The sequence below is a fragment of the Enoplosus armatus genome, chromosome 6, assembly GCF_043641665.1.
Source record: "Enoplosus armatus isolate fEnoArm2 chromosome 6, fEnoArm2.hap1, whole genome shotgun sequence".
Lineage (NCBI taxonomy): Eukaryota > Metazoa > Chordata > Actinopteri > Centrarchiformes > Enoplosidae > Enoplosus > Enoplosus armatus.
This window is the reverse complement of record NC_092185.1, coordinates 17,392,678-17,418,742: the sequence shown is the minus strand read 5'-3', so window position 1 is coordinate 17,418,742 and position 26,065 is coordinate 17,392,678. Positions and strand designations below refer to the sequence as shown.

Below are 26,065 nucleotides of genomic sequence, written 5' to 3'. Positions count from 1 at the left end.
AGCATGCTGTCTGTGGGACGGGGACTGCAGCTGGGGCAAGCCCACAGGGGCACCCACACAATCCCCTGGACTAGCACCTTTATCTCTGGGAAGGATGGCTGGTTCCTCCTCTTCTCCCTCTTCATCTCCTTACCCCAAGGGGCAGCCTGGCCGTACGGTAAGACACTGGCAAAGCCTTTACCTTTCTCTCCCTCTCCCTGTCTCTATGTTTGGCACAACCCCTTTGTTTATGTTCTTTGTTCTCAAAAAGCCGGCATCAGCACTCTCTCCATCCCCTCTTCCCTCCTATCCTTTAAGAGCACAACGGCGCACAGCAAGGCTTGTAAAAGAAGACTGTGATGTAAAATCCAGCTTTTTTACAGAGGCTGCAAAGAAAAACAGCACTGACAAGTTTGTGCAATCTTTGTCTTTACAAGTCCTGCTCTGAAATACGGAGTGAAATATTGTCTTGTGCAGGTTTCTTTATTGGGCTTTATAGTGCTCTGTGATCTTCATACTCCTCTCTACACATTGCAGTTGTTCTTTATGTGAAATGAAAGTGAGGTTGTTTTTCTGCTTTTAAATAAAAGAAGCAACAGTTGGATGCGACCACACATTCCTTGAGGTACAGTGAGTCCTAATAGGGCTGTTGAATCTTGGCTACTCGTACCCCTTTTGTGTGAGAGCTTGTCTTTAAACACTCAAGTGTGTTGTGGGTGAGTTCTCCCTGAGATTGAGATCGTCTCTGCCTGTTTACCCTGGGTGACCACTTGAACTGCTGCAGGAAGACATGAGTCATGTTTGAGTCAATCACGCTGGCTGTGGTAATGTGTACACCATATACACCATCTCTAAGACTCCTAACCAAACCTCTTCCCTCTGTTTGATTCCTCTTCGCACGGTCACTACGCAGTAAAATAATACTTTCAATTAGTAATGTTGGTGAATGTGGCAAAGGGCTGGGCAGAGACCAGCTGTGTTAACCTGTTATTAAGAGAGTTCCCTCTGGCATATCTACCTACTTATGTTGTTGTCAGCTGAGTCACTCTCTGCACAGCTTGTTTCATAATCGTGCATTATCAGCTGATGATAGATGTTTTGAGCAACCTAAAATCGTTTCCTTGTTTTTAGAGCAGAGCAGAGGTGTTTACATGCAAACCCTGACTTCGTGGACATTTCTGCTTACGCATGTGTGTGTGTGTGTGTGTGTGTGTGTGTGTGTGTCTGTGTTTATGTTTATCTCCATTTGTGCATGTTGGTGTCCCTACTGAGGCATTTTTGATCTATGTGAGGCTTCCTGTTCAGGATCCTCCACCCACCTGAATCCTGAGATGTCCTGTTCTTCTTATACACTCTGCTTATAGCGTGTTTAACCAAAGTCCACAGGGAAGCTGTCAGGGCTACTGGGTAGTGTGCTGTAGGAAACAAAAACCAAGGCTAGCATACAGAAAGTGAAATCTTGGCACAGGGTTACCAGAAGAAAAACACGGCCTCTGATTGAGCATTTGGAAAAATAGTGTGTCATATTGGACTCAAGAGTTCATTCAAAGTTAAAGAGCTAAATGCTGAAAACAAATGTGGACATCTCAGACTCCTGTTTGACCTACATATTGCTGTGTACATACCAGTTCACCAAAGTGGATAATAGAGTGATAGGGTATTTCATTGGGTTTGAGGTTTCCTAGCAGAGGGAAGTTTATTTAAAGCAATCTACAGGGTGACCACTGGGATCAGCGCTTGGGATCGGGCTACATTCAGATATGCAATGCCCACAGAGCTCCCTTGGGAGTTTCCCTGTTCCATGATAGCAAAATCACTCCAACCTCAAAATACCAGACAGCTGCTGTGGGCAGTAGACAAAAGGAATTACATACTCGCACGTACACTCACAGCTGCTGTAAAAACGACAATTTTTCCATGATCAGCATGAAATAAGCACCATTCCACCACCAGGAGGAAATGATTTATTCAGTGGTGGAGATATACTGTAACCTGTCACAGGGAACTTTTTCTGGCACAAGTTCTCACTTAGTTGTGGCAGGGAACATGTATGACTTAATGGAGGATTACGGCAAGGATTAGGCAAAGCAACGCGGTCAACAACACTGTCTGCATTGCTAAATGTCACTAGGGGTAAGTGAGAAAATATGTTTTGGAATATAGGACTATTTGCTTTCTTCCTGAGAGTTAGATGAATAGATTGATACCTCTCTCATGTCTGTCTGTTAAATATGAAACTACTGCGAGTTAGCTTAGCTTAGCAGGAAGACTGGAAACAGGGTGCAACAGCTAGCTGCCTACCAGCATCTCTAAAGACCACTGATTATCAGTTGTGTGTTTACTCTTGCAAAAACTTGTCAACATGACAGGCTATTTTACAAAGGGTTATGTTGGACTATTTCTGCACTGTTGTCTGGCTGCCTCACAGTCACGATGGGACTCAAGGAAGTGACTGCGTCCAGCCAAAAAAATGTCCGGCATATAACCCCCCATAAAACTTCCGTTTTACACGAAGCCAGGCAAAGCCAGGCTAGCTGTTTCCCTCTGTATCCAGTCTTTGTGCTAAGCTAAGCTAATCAACTGTTGATGGTAGCTTCATATTTACCATACAGACAAGAGAGTAGTATCAATCTTCTTATCTATTTCTCGCCAAGAAAGCAAAGAAGCACATTTCCAAAATGTCAAACTATTAGATAACTTAGTGAAACAGAGTAGAAATACTACATGTCCAACACAGGTGACAGCCACAGCATTGTGCTGTGTTTGATAAGCAAGTTGAACTCATCCCAGTTCTCACCGGGCTCTGCTCCTTCTCTGCAGTTAAAAAGAGCTTAGCTGTGATAGGGGTGTATAGCAAGACAAGAGTGAAGCTGATAAGATGCAGTTTCTGAGCAGTGAGAATGAAAAAGACAAACCAGACAATAACTAGTTTAAATGCCACAGACAGCCGTGTGCTCAACTGCTTTTCTGATAACATATGGATATCAAATTAGAGCTTAATTATACAAGTTATCTAAGACACTGGAGGCAGCGCCTGGCTATAAAAGTGAACTGGGGCAAAAGTCCATGATTACGCACAATTACAGCAAATAAAAAGGCAGAGGCTGACCTTGGGTTTCATTCTAGCTGAGTATACAAGAAAATGATGGCATAGCTTTGCAGCTGATGCAGGCTTATGAGTCACTTGTCAGGTCAAATTCAGCACCTGCAGCACATTTTGAATGCAATGTAGTTATTTATCAAAAGCGCTGGTTTTCCAGGGCTTGTGGAATAGTTGTGTGTACCCGTGGGCTTTCTATTTGCTCAAAAATGATTCAAAACTGAACAATAAGGTGAAAATGTTATATTTTGTTCTTGGCAGAGGTCAGGTTTCGCTGTGGCTCTCCTACATGTTGGGCAGTGAGGTCAGACACAAGGTCACAGGACTCGTGAGTTTCCGTGACCACTTCTCTGCTTTCTCTGTAATAATGATGTCAGTCTCTGGATCCACATCAAAGATGTGCAGCTGAGACATGCCGGCTAACAACCTGGGCCTGTCGAGCTTCTGATTGGGCGGGACTGCTTTGGGTACACGGAGGTCTCCACCAGGCGACGGGGCGTCTGTTATGATGCCTGGTTTACTGCTATTTTCATGTCTATGGCTTCTTGACATGCATGTTGAGGAGTACATTTAGGAGCTCAACATCTGGAATGGAAAAAAAGCAGATACCACTTACATAAGACCAGAAAAACCAAACAACCCACGCAAAAATCTGCACGATTAGCTGCAGGACCAAAGGGAAAAAAAAAAAAAAATTGCGATGTTGTGTTAAATTATGTTTCTCTGGCTTGGTGCCAGCGTCTTCTCCCACAGGCACACACACACACACACACACACACACACACACACATTAGGCACAATAAGGAAGCAAACTTTGTTAGCAGATTAATTTCTTCCTAGTTGCAGTACCTCTCTGACCACTGTCAACACTCCCAGTTTGTTATCAAACACACATTAGCCAGGGGCACACAGCACAACCACAGTCTTGGGTTAAATTATAGGTCTGGGGAACCACAGCAATGATAAATGGAATGAAATTTGTATGTTGATGCCATTGTTTTCACACGTTCAAGTAATTTTTCTGAGTGTCTGTTAATTTCAACACGTTGTGTTCAAAAGCAATTCCAAAAGAACTGAAAGCTCAAACACTGAAGGCCAACTCCTGCATGTTCTCATGTTTGCACAAACGCCCACCCACTTGTAGGCTTCCTCCTGTACATGTGCACTTCCACTCTTGTTCAGACCTTCCTAAACTGCTTTAAAAGCCCACATGAAATTGTTACTGTCCAGTCTGTAGTTACCTGCAGGTGTTGACCTGGAAGCCTCACAGATGTGTTTTTACAAGTCAGTAAGCTTATCGCCGAAATGAGTAAATTCAAATCGCCGGGGCGCAAGCCAGAGCAAAGTTGTAGAAAAAATGTTCAGTGTTGTAAATCAGTAAACACTTATTAAGGAGAGGGGATTGCCGTCCAGAAAAATAAAGATGCATTCCAGCACGGGGGGAGAGACCTCGGAGTCACGCTTCAGAGAAAAGCACAACAGCCTTATCAACAGAGCTGGAGGTCAGCAAACTGAATCCATTCCCAGTGAATAAACATTGCTGCCTCTGTTTATTTATCTCAAGGAGGAGCATTAAGAAAACAGCTTGTGAGAAACTAATCCTATCATAAATGCATGCATTTCATTCTAGTTAAACAAATAAAGATCTATTCTGTTCTAAGGTATATCCGGGTCTTCTCTTTAAGCGTTCTGAGGGCAGTTACAAGCACAGGACGTCATTTCTCTATCTAAGGATAAGACACACAGGAGCGATCCATGTAATGACATTACCAGGCCAGCTCATAAAGTCTTTCGACCTTTTCATGTTTATGTCCTATAAATCAGGCTTCACAGTCTCTCTGGCCAGAGTCCTTTACAAACCTCAGCGAGGAAGCGGAAAAGCTGTCCCATAAGGTGAGGAGATGGTGTCGGCACCTCTCAACCCCCATGTGGCAGTAATCACGCCTTTTAAACACAGTTTTCATCCAGCCCTGTTAGTCATTGCAAGGCAGCTAATGGCAGTGCTTTATAGACTAAATAGTGAAATTACTACAATGGCTTTAGTCCATCCTCTCTTTTTGACAATACCCAGCCTCCGACTTACATAATTCAGGTCCTATTGCAATCATAACAACCGTCATAGATGTTTGAAATGTAGTTCCATTTTAATGTATGTGAGTGAAAGCAAAGTGTGGATAGACTCCTGGTTTGCCGACACTGAACAAAGTCAGGCTACTGTAATGAAGCAATTAGCAGTTTCAAAACATAATTTCTTACTAATCATGTAGTGGTTTTTTTTTGTTTTTTTTTGGGGGGGGGGGGGGGGGGGGGTGAAGAGCCAGATTAAAGAGGAACTGATTTTTTTAACAGGTGGTGGGGAGGATGTGAAAAAATGTCGTATGAAGCCTTTTGTGGCTCCAGAGGATGCTGGATTAAAATGTGATAAATTGCCTCAAGTGATGTCACTTGAGTTAAGAAGTGAGTTTACCAGACCTCTGTAGCCTCTGTAGCCTTCTCCTCATCTCTGCTTGAGGCAAGTGGCTTGAGGCTACTAGCATGCATTTTCATCCTGGGTAATGTAAGAGGCAGGTTTTGACAAGAAGAAGAATGTGTGGAATAAAAAAAGACTATATCTCTGGTTCTGCTGTAATGATTTTTATCCTTTTTTACTGCCCGCCGTCTGACAATGTTATAGGAGTGCAATGCTAATTCAGTGAAGTACTCCTTTAAAAGCATGGGCTAGACTTGTTTATGTCTTTAAATTGATTTCACCAAAATATATTGAGGAGAATAACAGTTTTAAGTAAGACAAGTTTTTACTTGCTGTGCTATTGTCGTAATGCGCATTTGTACATGACTCGGTGCTGTGCATAATCCCACTCTTTGCACAGTGTCTTGTTCTTGTCTCAACAGACAGCTCTCTAAACACGCAGGCCGTGCCCATGCCATGGATGTTTGTGGTTCTCACACTTGGTCAAAAGAAATGACACTGATCCAAAATGATAGAGCTTCTCTGTTTTTGTCTCAGGGAGGCAGACCGAGCTAAACAAAAGCAGATTATGCAAGAACGTCAGCTTTGATTAAAAATCAGAGTTTAGGGATTGTAAGTTACATTCATTTTCACCACAAGAAACCATTACTGGCGGTAAGAATGACAGCGCGGGCATTGTGTAACGGGCGGCATGGTGGCGCAGTGGTTAGTACTGTCGCACGGGTGGTAGAGCAGGGTAGAGTGGGTTGGGGGTTCAATACCTGCCCCCCCCCCCCCCCCCCCCCCCCGTCATGTTGAAGTGTCCTTGAGCAAGACACCGAACTGCAAGATGGAGACCAGCACCTTGCATGGCAGCTTGGTTGCCATTGGTGTGTGAGTGAATGGGTGAATGTGACTTAATTGTAAAGCCTTAGGGAACTGTGAAGGTTGAAAAGCGATATATAAGTGAGACCATTTAAAGGGCTGGCATGGTCAAAAAAACATTTTTGTGACATTAAATCATTGTCCTGAGATCTATCGCGGCCATGCCACAAAGATTGGACTGACCCCGTGTTGTCACCGGCTTGCTGAACATGCTATAGGGTTAATACACAAATCCAGCTAAACCCACGTTGTCAAAACAGCAAATGACCCTAGGAGCAGACAGGAAGCATAAAAACGACTGCAACAGGTTTATGAAGCACAAACTCCGTCCTTAATAAACCCGCATTAAAGTTGACCTGGTGGCACTGCACAACCTACTTTCTGTTTGATTAATGTCAGAGTGTATGTTGTACCTCACTGTGTCTTCTAGAAGAAATAGCTGAGGAGAAGGCCAGATTGTAGCTAGATTGAGATACAATTTATGATATCATTAATGTGGAAGGGCAACAGGGAGGATTCACAGCATTCCAAGACATCTGTACTTCTCCTCTCTAGTTGACCGTCTGCAAACAACCACTAAAAGATTAATCACTCGTGGTTGCTGCTTTTGTGTGCCAGTGCATTTGTGTGCCTGTGTCTTGGATTCTTGGTTTCACAAAACTCATATAAAACACAAATAGACCTAGTGTGCAATTACGGCTTTACAAATAAAGCCAGTATGCAAGTGTGTCTGCGTATTTGTTTAGGTGGAAATGTATCAGGAAGAATAAATGATGGGAAGTTATTATGATTGCTGGTCTGGGAGGAGGGTACGTACAAAACGCTGCACCGACATTGTGCCAAGTTTAAAGTGCAGCTTCTGTTAGTTCTCTGTCCACATCTGCCACAAGAGAATTTCCACTTGTCTGTTTCAGCTTTTAAATCCACCGTTACATAATCATAACTGCCGAGGCTCAAAGCTCCTTGAATCACTGGTTTCCAATCCAATTAAACATTGCATTTATTAGGTAAAAACTTTAGAAAGATCAAGGTCAGTGTTTACACTCGACATCATAATGCACCTTCTGATTAATGATTTGATTGTGCTTTCCATGACAGTGACTTTACCATTGTGGTATTCTGTCTGATTTAATAAAGTGTGAGAACATGCAGAGGAGTTTAACTACTGGGAGACTTGTGGTCCCCTAAAAAGGAGCTTGCAACCATATGGCAGTGGAAATAACCAGAGAGTCTGTGCAGAGCAGCAGCTCAGATAAACACTAAACTCACCAGAATCCTTCCACTGCTGCTCAGGCTTCTGCTGACCATAACCTACGTTTGCTCTCATTTTCCCACAAGGCCAGTCATTGCATTTGTCATATATTCTTCCTGTTTGACTCCTCCTTACTATTTCTGTACATGTATGAAATGATGGTTACATGATCAAATGTTTCCTACTTGCTTGTCTCGGTGGTTTGCTGAGTTGCTGACCCTATTATCTTGTTTAGATTACAGGTATTTGTACAACCACTGCCCGGGCCCGGAGTGGAACGTCATGTGCAGGGGCTGCTGCGAGTATGATGTGATCCGCTGTAAATGCCCCCTACAGGGGACTCCGGTGGGCTATGCGGTGCCCTGCTGCCGCAACGCCATCAATGAGTGTGACCCCTGCATCATCCATCCAGGTACTGTCGAACCTCTGCAAATATTCATATTTGAATGAGTGCTTCAGTTTGATGATATGCTGCAAACTTCATTACCTTGAACAGAATGAAAAGTTGGCAGAACAGAGCTTTCTCTTTATAAAGTATACATCTGTTGATTCTAGTCAGCCCATAAATCCCCATCTTTAAAACTGTTCAATCTGCAATGTAGTTTGTACAAGATCAAGTGCTGTCTATCAACTTCACAGCTGTTTGCATTGTAGCGTTACAAACAGTATGACAGAAAGCCTGAAAATAACTTGTGTCTGATTTAACTTGTTTCCAGGTCAGCTTCACATTGGCTCCGTCTCTTGACTGAATGAGTGACAAAATAATAGAGGGTTATAAGACATTTCTTAGGACATTTTCATATTATAAACACTCCTCCAGCCACCTACCCCAACTAATATCTCCACTGCTAAATAAATGATGCAAACAATATTGATACTAAGCAGCAGTACAGTACAAAAAAGTCAGCATACCTTTAGAGAGTAAAAGTTATGTACATGCTTTATCACATTGACATTTGCTGTGCGTGATGTGAGATCAGGAATGTGCTCGCTGTTTTCAGCAACAAGACTTGGCCTCTTGGTTAGGGAGACATTGAACAGTTAATTTATAAAAGATATTATTTCCCCCATAGCTCCTTAACTGTGTCACAGTCGTATAGCATGTGTACCACTGGTAAATATAAATAACATAAATCATCATCTCATAGTTTGAGTCTAGCCATTCTGCTTGGAGTCCAGTAGCATCAATTGAGGATTCAGGTGGGGGTGTGCCAGCTTCTTTCCACTGTTGTTGTTCAATATATTCCCAAATAGCTCTCTCCCAAGACAATTTAAGACCCTGAAGTTTAGGTGCACTGGCATCTCTGATGATGATGAAGTTATAGAAAATTGATGCACCACCATTTTAAGGCTGACACGTTGTAGTAGGCTTTGAATTTCAGTGATTGGGTCGGGGCCAGATCTCAGGATTGAAAGGAGACAGTGCCTGAGCTGGAGATATTTCCCCAAAATGTCACATGTATTTCGGAACTTTGATCTGTGAATAAAATGGGTGAAAACCTGTATGTGTTTATACTCAGCGCTGAGCGCATCATGGTCTGTGTAAGAAGTACAGACGTGTATATATACATAAGAACATAATCACCTGGGGATGTCTGCACACATGTGCTGCAGCTCACGCATCCAAACTTTCTTCATGTTATTTTCCTACATGCCGTCCGCCTATAGAAGTATGTCATGTTTTTTTCACAGCTTGAATGTACTCATGTTTTCCTTTATGGGAAAAAAACAGCTGTCCAGAATTTAATGGATACCTGTACATCACGTTTTACTGTGTAAGCACTGAAACATTTTCCAAGCCCAGTGTACAATCATGAATCCCCATGTGTACATCCCCAGACAATTTGTTGTTAACCCCCCCCCAGTCCCTTAAGTAAAAATCCATCCTCCCAGGAAGCCATTTCAGGGGCATTTCTCCACATTTCTATTTCAGGAAGCAGCAATGTGTTTGTACTTTCTGCTGTAATGAAAGATGAGCTTAATGAGTTTAGCAGAGCTGATATAAAGGAAACATGACAGGGGTCTGGTGAGGGTGGGTGACACACGGCTCCAGCCTGACTCCTGCTTTACTGTCGTTTTGTTTCTGGCTCTCTTTCTTCCAGGTTGCAGTATATTTGAGAACTGTAAGCGCTGTAACAATGGGACGTGGGGGCCCAGGGATGACTTCTTCATTACCGGCAAATACTGCGCTGAGTGTCGGCCTGGCTGGTCTGGTGGAGACTGCATGAGTAAGTCTCTTCATTCTCCCAATTAGCAGATCCTACATGTCTGTTTTATAAATGTTTTTTTTTTCTATAAGTGAAATGAATACCATGTACTATATATTCTTTCCTTCCCTGCTGGTTTATCTTCATGTGGGACAACTATGCCAGCATGAAAGGCTGCCATATGCCCAGGAGGTTTTCCATGAGGAGCTGAATGACAAGTCAGAGTCAACAATCAGGAATCCCATAAAACAATTTAATATGTAACATTTTGAGGCTGACTGTGGCTTTCTCAATATGCAAATATTCTGCCAAGGGGCACAACAAGCATACATTTAATTAAAAGCAGAACCTGGAAAGGCTGCTGAAAGCCTTTGTTGCTGCTGTGTGCATTGTGTTTATGCTTATTTATGTTGTTGAGCACAACATAGGGCTTTTACGGTGGCTTTGGAAACTCAAATGTAATTGCTTTTGGTTTGAACGGTACCACAGCAACTGAATGTAGACCCTCAAAATAATAATTGAGCTGTAATTAACAGCCTCTGAAATTTAAAGAGCACCCCAGTTTCTGCATAACTTTCCAACATGGAATTCTTTCCCTTGTGTTTTTCAGAGTGTGGGGGAGTGATCCGTAAACGGCAGGGCCACTTGGTGCTGGAGAGTTACCCCAACAACGCTCGGTGTGAGTGGACCATACAGGTGGAGCGTCCCTTTACCATAGAACTCAGGTCAGACTATAAACATTATATAGTTGTTCACTGGTCGTCATTTACCTGCCTGTGTCATCAGAGAAAAAAAATGGAGTTACATTAGGAAGGTTAGTGATAATTTACTGATGATGGTTTATTTTGCCTATCACAAAGCATGATGGGTAGAACAGCTTAGAGGTTAAATTGTTTGTTTTTTCCATCAGCAGCAATTTCAAACAAAGGTTAAGAGTCTACAGCCATGCTAACAGCTCTGTGAGGCTTCACTCACAGCTAACATGCTGATGATCAGCAGGTGTAATGTTTAGCATGTTCACAATCATAGTTAGCATGCTAATATTAGCACCAAACACAAAGTACAGCTGAGGTATTTTGTCATAAACCAAAGAATTAGACACATTTTAATCGGGGACCACAATGTCTGTACAGAATTTCATGGAAATCCAATAGTTGTTGAGATATTTCAGTCTGGACCAAAGTGGTAGTCAATCCAATATTTCCATTCCACATTAAAAGATTCAACAAGTCTCTTTTCAGAAACAGCTCTAGTTATTCTGAGTAATCCACAGACTCCTTGTCAACAGTTTTCATTGGAAGTACTTTCAACTGAAGAATCCCTTTAAAACCATGAAGAAGTCAGTGAGGTTGCATAGCCAACAAATGAACAAATACTAGTTGATGTGGATGTGATGACGACAGCATACAAATAACTATGTGCCTTTGCAAACTGAAGAATATCGCAAAGCTTTTGCGTCAATAAAGTAAAACTCGCCACAGTTTCGTCTGGCATTAAAGCGTCAGTTTTTGGGACCTTCATTGTCCATCTGTAATAGTTATTAATGGCTGGCCTGCTTAAGTCAAATTTCCACTCAGTTCAGATATTTCTGCATGATGTATGTCATGGACAGATGGCAAGTCTACAGCAAAGTTTGGAAACCACAACAGCCCCCTTTTTTTCAGGAAAGTTATTACTTTTCAGTCCTGTGATAACTTTCTATTTCTGTCATTTTCTCCATTACGCATAGGCTACAGCATTTTACAGGCGAGCATTTGAGTTTTAGCTGAACAAAAGCTCCATACAGTTAGATACAGACTGAGCATGTCGTGCATATGGTGGTGGTTTGTTGTGTGCATAAACGACATTTAATGATTGCAATTCCTTTTTCTGCTACATATAAAGCCTTGCATTAAACTTAACAACTGTGAACTGTGACATGCATAGATTGCTGGGCTGAATCCATTCTATGACGACAAACAATATAGGGATGACTAATATTTACATGTCATATTTTATAAATCCAACAAAACCCCTAAATGAAAAAGAGTTGCTATGCTCAGAGATACGCTAATAGGAAGTTATATGTTTGTGCCTGAGTGACTGGGGAATTACTGGCAGGGTTTTCCTGTATGTCTCTGACTTTAACTACAGTGGCTCACATTATACTCACATCATAGGAAACATATTTACCAGAATAGCAACTGGTATGAATTGTTGGGAGCTGCTGCGGGCTAACATTAAGCATTACTGTATATCTCATTAGTCTAAGCTTCCCTCACTCAAGGGTCTGTGATAACGAGTAAAATCAGAGGATTTGGGAGCATGCCAGTGTCTTGTATAAAGTTCATCAGTCCTTCATGTCCGCTCCAATTTAAGGCCAAGGAGATTACATCTGAAATCGCAGAGAAGGGGAAAGGAGAGTCCTTTGTGTTTTTCCTAATCCAGCTGGCTGTCCTCTCAATGTCACAGTCTGACTGCGACTGAACCAAACAGCTCATGAATTGAAAGTGTATGTAAATTTCTCCTAATAGTTATCATACTCACTTAAATTCACATTGAAACAGGCCCTACAGCCACTCCTGGCTGTATTAAAGCACACTTAGAATGTTTTGGAAACATTGACACATTACCTAGAAATTTCATACCAGTAATCACCAGTCATGCTACTTGTTTTGGAAATAATGTTGTGCAATCAACATGTTTATTCAGCATTCATGGATATATTTTATAGACATTTAACAGCTGGTGATCTGAAACGATGAGATGCTTATTTAGACTGGGATGGGTAATTCTGTTTTTCAGCAGTGCTTATTGCCGGTTACATAAATGTAATGACATTCGTATGTGCACTTAAAACTGTTAAACAGGCACATAATGAGTGTTAACGATAAATTATCTATTAAATATAGGGGTGAGAAAATTCTTAAGATGTTTCTAAAGCCTGCCAAAGCCACTAGGCCAAAGATAGGCATCTGCTTTTGGCTTCTTAATGTGTCAATAATGATTGCGCTTTATTTAGAATATTTCATCTTAGCTTACATAATATTGGTACAAAGTTGGTGCTTACAGTAATAATGTGGTCTTACGTGCCTGTGCCTGTCTTAGTCATGATCTCAGGTTACTGCTTTCCTTTAATCTTCCCGCTGTGGACAACTTAACTCCCACTAATCTGTTTAAATATAGCAAACATTTAAAAACAAAAACAAAACAATGAAAAAAACATAAATATAAATCTTTAATTGTAGCGGAACCTGGTTAAAAGTAGACACATTTCACACACCATTAAGAGCAGTTAGCCATGTAATAGTGGAAATCACCTTCAGCAGCTGTTAATGTATTCAGCAGCTATCATTACTTTTCATTACTTGTTTGCTGGCTGAGGATTTTAAAGCATCAGTGCCATGATGCCAGCTTGTGTGGCACTGCCAGGGAACACAGGTGCTCTCATATTCCAGGAAAACACAACAGTACAGCAGAAAACAATGTCCATACAATGTGTCAGACACTAACTGCTTTATGTTTTTTTCTCCTGTTTTTTCTTTTTTTTTTTTACACTCATCCTCTTACTAACAGGTTCATGATGCTGAGTCTGGAGAATCACCCCTCTTGTCGTTATGACTACGTGGAGGTCCGAGATGGTGACAGCATCAACTCGCGTGTTATTGCTCGATTCTGTGGGAACAACAGACCCGCCCCAGTTCAGAGCTCTGGCAACAGTCTGCACGTACTCTTTGTGTCTGATGGTTACAAGAATTTTGATGGATTCTTTGCTACTTTCCAGGAGAGTTCAGGCAGGTCAAATACCAGTGTCAATTAACAACAATACTACTGCTATTAATATTTATTTATTACTAATAATTTACTTATACTTTTGAGGACCCTTGGTGACATAATGCATTCCCTACCCCAAATCCTAACCCTTACCCTAGCCATAGCAAAAGGGCAATTTTAACCTTAAACCCAAAACCAAGTCCTAATCCATACACAGCCCAACAAGAATGTGTTCTTGCTTTATAGACAATAAATGAAAAAGTCATAATCAATGAACAAAGGGGCTCTCTACAGTCATGGGCCACGACAAATGCAAACAAGAAAGAAGTTTCCAAGGAACTCACAGTCCAGTGTATAATAAAAAGCCTTTAACAGTGCATGACTGACACCTACACGTTTCGGCAAGAGCCTTCGTCAGGGTGTTGAACCTGCTAACAGCCCGTTGAGAAAGTGAGGACCGACCAGAATGTCTTCACTTTCCATGTCCTCATTCTCAAGGTCTAAAACTCCAAAGCACACACACACACACACACACACACACCCACACACACACATGCATAAGTTACCAGCGGCTAAGCCAGATCTAGTAAAAGTAAACAGGCTTTCTGTGTAGAAATGCCCACACACATTTAGAAATGGAAAGTAGAAATTACAGCTTTGAACATGAATCCCTTGATGTAGCCTGGTGAGGACAGCCATTCCTTTTGGCATACAGATTGTATCGTTATACTGCTAGTAAATACAGCTTTTCGTCTTGTACCCTAATGCCACACATTTGTATGTTTACAGCTTGCAGCTCCTCCCCTTGCCTGCATGATGGGACTTGTATCCTGGACAGTTCTTACACTTACCACTGTGCCTGTTTGGCTGGCTACACAGGCAAGAGATGTGAAAATGGTGAGTCTGTAGCACAACTGAAGCTTCTGCAGTATGACCATGCTTGAAAAATTATCATATTTTATGTGTTTGGGGAAAAAATAGAAGTATGGAAAGCAAAAATGCCTGCAGGTTCTAATCACAGTGAAGAATAAACCAGTCTTTATGGCATAGTGTAGGCATGACTTGAATTTTCCATCTGTCAAGGCATCTGAAAAACATGTCTTTCTGTATTGACGCTTACGAATTCTCAGAATTATTTTAGTAATTTTCATCTGTAATCAGACACGCCTAGTTATGAAGAAAGTTATTGAGCATTGACCTCTTCATGAAAGCCTTTTTTTTGCTGTTGTTGCTGCCCAGAGCCGGGCGGTGATTCACTGTCACAAGGGAGAAGTCTGTGGTTTGGACTAGGTTCAGGCCAGCTGCCTTCCCCGTCCGTTCAGTCACATCTATGGTTTTGGTCAGCCTCTCAAGACATATAAAATAAGTTTCAGCTGACGGGCTGCAAATCCAAATAACCATCTAACAAATAATGTTTGCATGAAATTAAACAGCATTGAACCAACTGATGCATGAGCACATACTGCTGTGGGCAGATTGGGAAGGTGAGTAGCAAAGAAACTGACCGAGGAAAGAAATTAAAAGGGAAATGTGCTCTAACCAAATATATGGAGAATTGAGAATGAGGAGAAGAAAGAAGTACACCCACTATATGCCACCTTACAGTAAATCTGTGAGGTCATTTAGCACCAGCACACTGGCAGAGCTCCACTTCGTCTTGTGGGGTACTGCTCAATCAGGGTGTGGTTGGCCTACAAGGTCTTTTATTTATGGGTGTCTGGACCCTAACCTGTGTTTTTTTATATCCAATACACCTCCCTAAAGATCCTGCAAAAACAGACTTCCTGAACCCCACTCACTTTTTTCTCGTGGTGTCATTTTCAGGGCTAAATTCAAGTCTATAAAATGAGTGGTTAAACAATTCTCCTTCTATTACACGAGCCAGCTTTTCCATTGGAGGAGGCACCCGTAAAACGGGCAGGAGTTTCATTCCACACAGTGCGCATTCATCTGTATTCCCGCGAGGAATCCTCAGCTGTTAATTTTAATGGAAGAGAGCTGGAATAACGCTAATGTCTGACATTTTGTAGAGGAAATGTCGTACATTTCTGCCCTGGAGTCAGATGGAGAATTTTAAGTATGAACCTGACATCAGCCGTATTTCGTGTCTCCAGTAATCAACCTGTCATCTGTTGTAAGCCTGAGCTGAAACTCATTCTGTATGAGAGAGTCTTGACACATCTTACAAACTTAAGATAGGAAATCATTTATTTCCTATCTTATTTTCTCTTACTGGCACAGTTTAATCTATTTTTGAGTCTAATCTGTTTTGGAGTGCAGTGTTCAACATAGTTTCCAAGGCATTAACAAAAGGAATGATGATTTACTTACCGTATGTGTCGCTATGCAAAGTATGTTAGCATTCCACCCCAATAACTTCAGACTCATCTCATCAGATATGAAAGATGGATCATTTATGCACAATACAACACTGCAGGATGCTTCAAGTTTTTTGTTTAAAAACACATTCAAAGGAGGTCAACTACAGTTACTTTTCCACTTTTGGTTGGCCAACAGCATTCTCCATCCCCTAAGGGACTGAAGGTTGGGAATGCCATGAAGCAAAAACTCCCCGATTATTGGGAGGGTTCCTTGGTTTGGAGCTATAAAACCACAGACAGTGCATTTCATGGATCTGACCTAACGTAAAGTCAACAACACAGAAAAACTCTTGCAGAGAGGGCTGTAATGGTATGATAACCTTAGTGTTAACATGTGTGTTTGGGTTTTTGTGAACTCAGTTGTGGGTGGCGCAGTCTGACCACAACATTTGTGTGCACATTTGCAGTTTGCCTTTAAGATAGAAGTAGATACTATATCCACCAAGAGACAGCCCATCGCAAAATACAAAAAGAATTGCACAATAATTTCCCCATTTATGACATGGATACTTTTATTTTGTCGCATAACAGAGTTATACACAGTATTCCACCACCACAATACCAATCTCTACTACTCCACTTCATAAAATACACTTTTACAACACTGGAAAATTGAACAGTTTGACTAAAGCTCTTTTATTGCATCTATTTCTTCTGCATTTACAAGCCATGTGTTAAAGTCTTGCTGTGAACTGTTCACACTTTACTAGGATGGGTGAAATGATTCATTAATGAGCCTCTAAGGTAGCAGGCTATGCTTTTAAAGCTCTGGATATTTTTGAATTAAGAATAATGAGTCTTTGGTTCGTGGACTACCTGTCTCAACTGCAAACACCAGAAGGCAAAGAACTCACCAAAGGTCTATTTGTGTGGTCTTTTACAGCAGGGAAGTGCAGTAAACTGATGTTTGTTTACAATTTTGATGATCCCACGTCCAGTTAAGAAACAGGAAAATTAGACAACATGTGGTCATGAATAAAATGTGCACAATTATATTTCCACTCAGTGGTGGGATGCCGCAGGCCTCCAGTGCCCACCCATGGATCCACAGAGGGTTTGTTTCATCACTCGGGAGCACGCATCACTTTCCGCTGTGACCCTGGCTTTGAGCTGCGGGGGTTTCTTACTGCCATCTGCCTGAGTGATGGCACCTGGAGTGCGCCTGCCCCAGAGTGTGGTAAGATAATGTGGATTGTTTTTTTTTTTGCCAAATAATTACAATTTCAGATCTGGAAAAGTCATATGTGTGTCATTTGCTTGTCTCTGGATGCCGTACATACTGCCCCAGAGATGGTGTAGATTGTGGAAAAAGGACAATTTGCAGCTTCTAAATGCCTGATTTTCTTTCCCGTCTCCAGTGCCAGTGGAAAGAGTTTGTACTTTACCACCCAAGCCAACACATGGGGATCACTTCTTGGTTTATGGACCCAATGATGTCCTCATCGCTCTACAATACCTGTGCCACCAGCCCTATGAGCTCAGCGGGAGCTCCCAGAGAACCTGCCTCCCTAATAACACCTGGAGTGGGACTCCTCCTGTTTGCACCCAAGGTCAGACAAAGTGTCTTAGATAATAAGTATGAGGATCCAACTTTGAACAAAAAGGTTTGCAATCAGTTGCTAACTGGCAATTTAGTAATGATCTTTCTTTATGTTCTTTCTTCACAGTGAATAACACTCTCACTGAGGCAGAAAAAGACAAAGACAAGGCAAAAGAGACAGAAACAGATACATACAGTGACAAAGATATCAGCAAAACTAAAGAGAAAGGTCAAGAGAGCCCAACTGGAGAAAAAGAAAGTGCTGGAAGGAAAGATATAAACACTGGGCACGAGAATACAACAGCAGTCGACAGAGAAGATAAATATACTGGTACCATTCCAGAGAAAACTGTGGCTGAGGGCAGGAATGAAGGAGAGCTAGAGGAGAGAAATACTGGGTCAGAGAAACCCACTGGAGGCAGCAAAGATAAAGTGGATACTAAAGGCCCAGACAACAGCCTGAATACAGTTGAAAAGAAAGAACCTGAGGTAGCAAAGCCAACCGAGAAAAAAGAAGGCAGTCCAGACACAAACTTGGAGACAGGAAAGACAGATATCACAGAGGTAGTTGTGATAAAAGACAAAGGACAAGAAGAGAAGGAAAGAAAAGAGGAGCAGGTGAATGGAAAAAAAGATCCGGACAAAGTCGGCCCTAATGACACCAAGCTGAGGACGGTCATAGCTGAGGGTGAAAACACGGTGGAGATATTTGAACTGGAAATGACAAAGAACAACACAGTTACATATGACACAAAGGACACAAAGCAAGAAAATAATACCATAGGTTCCCCAGAGGCGGGGAGGAAAATCATTCCCACCAGAGTCAACATTACACGGCACACCATGTACAGAGCGGGAGGTGAGGAAAGTGGGAAACCAAAGGAAAAACCAACAATTAAAGACGACAAGACAGAGAAGGATCCTGCTGAGAAAACAAAGGAGGAGTTGGAGAGGGAGAGGGAGGAGAAAGAAAAAGAAAAGGAGAAAGAAGTCAACCAAAGCTTCACCGGTAAGAGACTCATTGAGAAAAAGAAAAATGAATGATACAGTGATTTACACTGTACCCTCACCTACTGTCCGTTCCCCTCCTGCAGAGAAAAGCTGCCCACCTCTCCCTCGCATCTACCATGGCTACCACCAGCTGGTGCCCAGGGTGGAGCCTGAAACAGTGGACTTCTTCTGTAACCACTCCTATGCTCTCAGTGGTGATGCCCGACGTACCTGCCAGCCAAATGGTACCTGGAGTGGCAAACAACCCATCTGTGTCAGAGGTGCTGTCATCTGTTTGGTCACTGTTTATGCTCATATGGATGTTGTTCTGATGGTCACTGCATTGATGAATAGTAAATAACCAGGTACACCATCTAAAGATAGTACAGACAGTTCTGCAGACTCAATGTTTTATTAGAAAATTAGTAAGTAATTCATAAGGGATTTAAGGGGGTTTCTCACTTTATATCAAGCCATCAAACTTGTAGATAAAAGTTAGTAAGTAAAGGGTTCTAACATGCTAGACAAATGCTAATGTTAAATGCTAGTGGGTAAAGGATTCTTGCAGTACAATAATCCATCAAGTCTGGAGCTGTAAATGTTAATTAGTTCTTAATGGATTTTGGTCTGGCTGCTCTTCAGCTCTTTGCCAAAAGGTAAGTGGTCGAACTGTCCATTGGCTCGACTTTCCTGATGAATTTAAGAGCTAGGAGAGAAAGGACAAAGCAAGTCACACTGTTGGAGGATATACAGCAAGGATATTTTTTTTAACCTGGTTGGAAGGTTGGTTGGACCTTTTGGGAAATACTCTTTTTGTCTTTCTTGCTGAGAGTTAGATAGAAGATTGATACCACTCTTGTGGAGGTCTGTTGCTGTTTGTCAAACTTTTCCTTTAGCCATTTTTAAAGACATTACTTACAGCTTCTAAAACCTTCATAAAGTATGCCATATTAGACAGTGGTACCGATAAAGACACAGCACTTTCAGTTTACAATTCCCCACAGTCCACTCACTGTTCCACTTTCAGTAGCTCCATTCAAATCACAGCAGATGTTAATGGGACTTTGGTGTGTGTATTGTATGTGTTATATGTGTGTTCTTATATGTGTGTTTATTTGCAGCATGTCGGGAGCCCAAAGTGTCAGAGCTGGTTAAACAAAGAGTCCTGCCACCTCAAGCACCATCCAGGTATGTTTACCAATGTATTATGTTATATAACAAGCATGATTGTTAGCAGTACTGTGTAGTCTGTATTATTATTATGCTATTTAGTGACTGAAGAATTAAAAGCAATTACTCTCGTGTCATACTTTTTCTGCACATTCAAAAGCATTTCCTCAACCTAAGGGGTATATCTACATACCCATAGCCTCCTCTTCTCCCCTCAGAAAGACACCCGTGCACAAGCTCTACTCCTCTGGGCTGGGCAGACAGATCCAGTCTGCGGGTCCCACTAAAATACCCCCAGTACTTTCCCAGTTGGCCCAGGGCTTCCACCACCTTTACGCGCATATAGAGTATGAGTGTGCTTCTCCGTTCTACCAACACTCCGGCAGTTCTCGCCGCACTTGCTTGAAGACTGGGAAATGGAGCGGACGTCATGTGTCCTGTTCACCAGGTGAGGGCAGCAGAGGACCACAAGTTCTCTAACCACTGCAAATAGCCACCACATTCACACAGGACAAATACAGTGATTTACACACACATATCAACAATAACACGTAGATAAAGAATTATCATGTGGTCAGTCAAACATGGTGTCTTTACAGACGTTTATCTAATAAGGCAATATTAACAAGTCCTCTATAGGCACCACAACTTTCTAAAAATATTATCGCTGCCTCTAATTACTACTCAACCAATAGCTGACATTTACAGCCGAGCTGTGAGATGGATGCAATTAGAGTTTATAATATCAACATCTTTGATTAAGCAAGGCAGTCACCTCTTTCTTCATCATCAGCGACAACAACATATATAAAGGCAGTTAGTTTAGAGAATGTCATAAGTTTCAACACAGGTGCTGTGACACAGATGTTTGCACATTTATCAGAAATGACACAACAATTTTACTATAAAGGCTCTTTTATACATATCAGCCATTCATGTATGGCAAGGTTTTAGTAACTTGCACATTATAATGGTGCAAACAAGGCGGGACATCCTTATTGGGCAAGCCAGATAGACAGGTTGAGTTTAGTTGGAAGTCTGACCTGCCCCTGAAGCAGCAGACTGTGTGTGTCCATCTTGCTACTGAAGACGTGGTTTCAGCTCTCTAGCTGATTTTTTTGGGGTCATCCTTGTTCAGCACACACAGAAGATGGGACAGCTTTGTTGCAGTGTATATCCATTCACGCTGTACCTTCCCATTAGTGTAACAAGGATATCATGATACCAAAGGTTGCCCTGACTTCTGCCACACAGAGTTATCCACTTGGAACCTTTGGAACCTTTCCAGACTGAATCACTTTAAAATAGGTCTTAATTATATTCATTATGCTATACGTATGAGAGACTATCCTATCTGTGCAGAGTGGGAGGGAATCACATTAATCACTATTTGTAGCAGTGACAAAACTGACATCTCTTCATGGACAACCTGCTTTAATACCACCCTGGAAAAGTGTTGGGTCTGTGAGCTGTGTTCAACTTTAATAAAAGAGCTCTACACACATCTATTACAATGTCAACAAACATTAATTTTTTTGTACAGTGCTGATCACGATATCATCGAACAAAGTAGCAAAAGCAGCTCAGAAGTCTTAAGTCTGTTTAGTACTTGGTTGATGATAACAGGAATAAGATGTTTGAATCCTCTCCACAGGGTCGGTAAAACATATCCATCTGGGTTAATGGATGGACAATGTAGAGATTCTCTCTCTCTTAAAAAAAAAAGATTTCCAAGCACTAAGGCTTCTTTCATGAGTTTGGGGCTCTCACATTTCACAAGACACTATTTTATCCATCCATGCCACTGCTTTGCATTTTGGTAGACAATCCTTAGCTCATGTGCATCTTTAAAATAAAAACTCCCTAAAGGTAAAGACAATTCAAAGACAGTCTCACAGAAAGTACTGACACAGTCTCAATGTAAGTCTAATCTTTTCCTGTCTTCCTTTTCCCTCCCCTCCTTTTGATTGTGGTCTTTCGCTCTCTGTCCTCTCATCCTGTCACCTCCTCTTTGGCAGTGTGTGGGAAGCATCTAAACTTTGACCCAGAGAGGCCGGCAGAGGCTCACTGGCCTTGGCTGGCAGCCATCTATCGCCGCTCCACCAACAGAGCTGAGACCAAGGTGACCAAGGCAGACAGCCAGGCAGGGTCCCTGAAGGAGGATGTCGGAGCAGGAACTGGCAACCACAATCAGGACTCTGACTGGCAGCTGGTGTGCAGTGGGGCTCTGGTGAACCAAAGGAGTGTGGTGGTTGCAGCCCACTGTGTGACAGATCTGGGGAAGGTGTATCCGCTGGATACAGCCAAGATCAAGGTGGTAGTAGGGAAGCACTACCGTGATGACCACAGGGAGAGTAAAGGTCTTCAACACCTGAGGGTAAGCTATAGGACATCTTGTTTTCGAATGATCTTTTTTAACCAAACTTGCACAGCAATTCCATCTCTTTCTCCTTTAGGTGGCCTCCATTGTTGTTCATCCGAACTACGACCCCCATATTCTCGACTCTGACATGGCTGTGGTCAAGTTACTGGACAAAGCCAGGATCGGGGAGAAAGTCCTGCCCCTCTGCCTCTCAGACAGCCAGGGAGAAGAGGCGGCCTCTGGACAAGGGCTTGTGACAGGGTGGTCTCCACGGCCCGATTCAACTTTAGGTCCTGATGAGAAGGCAAGGGTTGGGCTAGTCCACTTAGCTGACGTCGTCCCATGTGAGCAGCAGTATGCTCATAATGGCATGCCAGTCAGCGTCACAGACAACATGCTCTGTGCCAGCCAGAAGCCTGACTATGGGCCCTCTAACATATGTCCCTCTGACACTGGGGGGATCCTTGTTCTCCCTGCCCTCTCTGAGAACCAAGCCAGCAACAAGCAGAAGCCCTCTCTCAGCTTTGCACAGGTGCAGGGGGAGAGCAAAGGGCTGTGGAGACTCCTGGGACTGGTGAGCTTTGGCTATGACCAAGGGGAGTGTGATCCTGACCTCTACACAGTCTACACGCATGTAGCCAATTTCAAAGATTGGATAGAGAACAACATGAAATAAAAGCTCTACTGTCTGACTCAACTTGTTTCCCCGTTGCTTCCAAAATATTTAAATGCCCTCATATCTTACAGTCCTCTCCCTTATGTTTGTTTGTTTTTCAGTCTCTAATCTTTTGTTTTTTTGTCTCATGCACAAGGGCATTTTCTTACTCAATGCAGAAGCACTGGAAACACTGGACAACACAGTGCTCTAACTGAAGGGGGTGCTAACACATTAGATGTGCTGGGCACCAAGACTTCACTGTTCAGGTCCATCAACCTGAGGTTACCGACTTGAAAATGACCGAAAATGACAGAAAACCATCTCAAGCCTTCGGGCTGATGATGGTTTGTATTGTACTCATTGGTATGTATATATGTTGTAATGTACTGAATTATTCTATCAATTCATATGACTCAAGAGATGTACATATTGTATTGAAAAACAGAAAGATCATGTTTTTAATTAAAGAAAATGTGGGTGTGGTAAAGCTTGTCACTATTTTTCATCATAGTGTCAAACTCACTATGTGTGCGTGTACAAATATATCCTACTAAGTACAGAATTAAATCATCATATTGAGATGATGTGAAAAGGAACGCCTCATATTTGCTCTATGAAGCACACAGTGGCTTGAGCTTGTGCTGTGAAGCAAATGAATCCAGGTCAGAGCTGCACCATTTTCACCACCATAAACGGAGCACGTTATTCACAGATCAATTCCCTCTTCTGTGCTCAAATTAAATCAATTACTTCTATTCTGACCTTCCTCCATTATTCAGAAGTGAGTTTACATAGATAGAGGAGCTGCAGCTTATATCGACTTCCAAAAGGGGGCAATAAAGAATATACTATTACTCTGTTTGGGAGCATCAATAGAGGAACTGGGCTCTGGTTGTTGGTTCATTTGGTCTTAATTTGGTGATTTCAAAATAATAATAATTAAAGTTACGAGCTGCTTTACACAAGTAAATCAAGGTTAAATCATTCCAGTACTACAAACAATGAGACGGGTGAAATCAGGCAATTAAAAGTAGAAAAATGAAATAACATAAAACTCAAAACAATAAAACAATTTGAAACAGAAAGATTTAATTAAAGAGCCAATATTATATATTTTATTTTTAAAAAGAGAAATGATTTAAAAGGTGTTACTGAATCTGCAAGTCACTGACAGGGAGTTTTCACAAGTGTGAGGCTTGGTCACTTCCTGGCTCATCGGGCATAAAAAATAATAACTAAAACTCAGAGCCAGCCCGTTTTGATGAGTAAAATCTTAGTGCTGCATTGATATAATACAATAAAACACAACACTGACTTATTATCATGGAGCAACGCTATCATTCATTTGGAGTCATGACAAACTCTAATATTCACTCTTTTGAGGTAAATTTTAGTCTCTTTTCCTCTTGAGAGAAATACCTGGCTCTATTGCTGCTAAATGCTCCATTTGGTACCAGGCAGGTATACAGTGTGTTTATCAGAGCTTCTATACTGACAACAGCTTCCTGCTATGGTTGGAAATGAGGTTGATGAGAATGAAGTTGCGGACCAGAAAGCCAAAAAAGAAAAAAGAAGCTCTGACCAAGGACCCCTTTCTCGTTACATATAGTAATTAAATTCACTGTTAATGAAATAAAAATAATGTAAATTTAAAAAAAGAGGGAAAGACCAGATTTTTGAGATGCTCAGTCAGAGAGCAAGGTCACACTTTTTGTTACTTTTGTTTCCTCAAGTGAAATTCTTTCCTTTTCTGCTCAACCAGCTGTTCAATGACATGGCTGCCCGACCTTTCAAAAGACGTGCCAAAAAAAGGAATCACATAACACCTGTCTCGGCCATATTTCACTGTCATACATTTTTAAATGTTATTTATTACAACGGTGCTTGGACTGGGCCCTGAATATATAATAGATTTTCTCAAACCTTATGATCCTGAGCATAGCCTGAGGTTGTCAGAGCAATTTTGCTTCCACATTTCTGAGGACTAATTTTCACCAGAGGTGATTTGTGCTGTCAGGGCCATAAATCAGGAATGCAGGGGAGTTTTTTTAAGATTACAGTTTCAGGCTGTGGTTTTGTAAGGTTTTATTTGTTTAATGTTGCTGTCTCCAATCAGTTGTTATCAATTTCTCCTATTTTTTTTAATTGCTTTCAAAAGTACTTTGTATTGTCTGTTTCAAAAAGTACCTACAATGTACTGCAGCTCTCATTTATAACACTTCATATTGATAATATAAGATCACAAATGGAATAACTGCTATAGTGCCTTTTTGCACTCCACAGGAACAACATCGATCAAAGACTTTCTGTCTTTCCCTCACCCATTTACTGAAGTTGAACAACAGCTCAGTATAGTCCCAGGCTTCCCAGAGGAGAGTCCTGTCCACTTGGGCTGGGAGACTGTCTTTTCACAGGCCCTGCTTAGCTCACAGGGCATCATCCATAGAGCCATGGGCGACACTTAACCAAGTCCTGACTGCCCTGGGAACAGAGATGTAACCCTGAGCAAAGTACCTGGACAATGATGAGAAAATGCCACCATGAGAACTCCATAGTTAATGCTGGAGAGGCGGAGGGGCAAAATACTTAACACCAGACTTACACAAAATGTTTAGGTTTCATTCCAGCTTCCCAGTTCGGCTGATGGGCTCTCAGTGCTTTGTTCTCCGTGTGAGGAGAAGAATCCTTTGAACTAAAACATTTTGGCACAACGAATCCACACACAGCTCCGCTGTTAGTATTCTGGTCTGACATAAAAATGTGGGATGCCCTGAAACTTTTACATTTAAAGGACAAATCTGGTCAAGTCTTTTTCAGAATTGGTGACAATGTTTAAGTTGGGCACTGTAGTTTTTTAGCAAACGCTACTCAAACGCCATTAAACAGTGCTTTTATTGGGAACTAATTTTCAGATACACATTTGTTCGCACCAGTAATTACATCACTCGCACATTTTATCTGGGATTGACTCAAAATAAACCACAGTGCCCACATTTGTTGTAATGAATTAAGTGTCACTCAGTGGAATGGTGTGGCTCATTTATGTGTTTTTAATGGAGGTCTATGGCACAGAGGAATGAAATACTGTATATCAGGCTTTGGTAACACAGGCAATACTTGTTGTAAGGATCAATTCATTTTTGGTTTTGGTCTTTTGGTGGGATTCGTTGACTTAAATAAAATTATATTGGCCAGTATCGCTAGCCTTATTCTTTGAGGAGTAATGTGTTTACTGCCCTGTGGTATTATCCCTACCCCCATTTTCTACCCATCATGCCTTTAGCTACTCATCATGCTACCCCCAAAGCCATTCGTAATACAGCCCCTTCATCCCTCTAA

The 26,065-nt window shown here is 41.8% G+C and overlaps 1 protein-coding gene across 1 annotated transcript; it reads left to right on the top strand.

Moving 5' to 3' along the window:
• On the top strand, nucleotides 1–23,207 carry pamr1b (peptidase domain containing associated with muscle regeneration 1b). The gene is made up of 14 exons (XM_070907357.1): nucleotides 1–157; nucleotides 7,901–8,077; nucleotides 9,768–9,893; nucleotides 10,483–10,597; nucleotides 13,428–13,645; nucleotides 14,415–14,522; nucleotides 17,013–17,183; nucleotides 17,365–17,556; nucleotides 17,674–18,555; nucleotides 18,641–18,817; nucleotides 19,658–19,724; nucleotides 19,925–20,154; nucleotides 21,725–22,083; nucleotides 22,163–23,207. The coding sequence occupies exons 1-14, from the start codon at nucleotides 4–6 to the stop codon at nucleotides 22,742–22,744; spliced, it is 3,558 nt and encodes a 1,185-aa protein (XP_070763458.1). The 5' UTR covers nucleotides 1–3; the 3' UTR covers nucleotides 22,745–23,207.
• The last annotated feature ends 2,858 nt before the right edge of the window (nucleotides 23,208–26,065 follow it).

Excerpts from the sequence above, each read along its gene's own strand:
- pamr1b (XM_070907357.1), top strand. The coding sequence starts at position 4 with ATGCTGTCTGTGGGACGGGGACTGCAGCTGGGGCAAGCCCACAGGGGC. Across the intron at positions 9,894-10,482 it reads GTCTGGTGGAGACTGCATGA|AGTGTGGGGGAGTGATCCGT; the intron begins GTAAGTCTCTTC and ends TGTGTTTTTCAG. Across the intron at positions 17,184-17,364 it reads TGCGCCTGCCCCAGAGTGTG|TGCCAGTGGAAAGAGTTTGT; the intron begins GTAAGATAATGT and ends TCCCGTCTCCAG.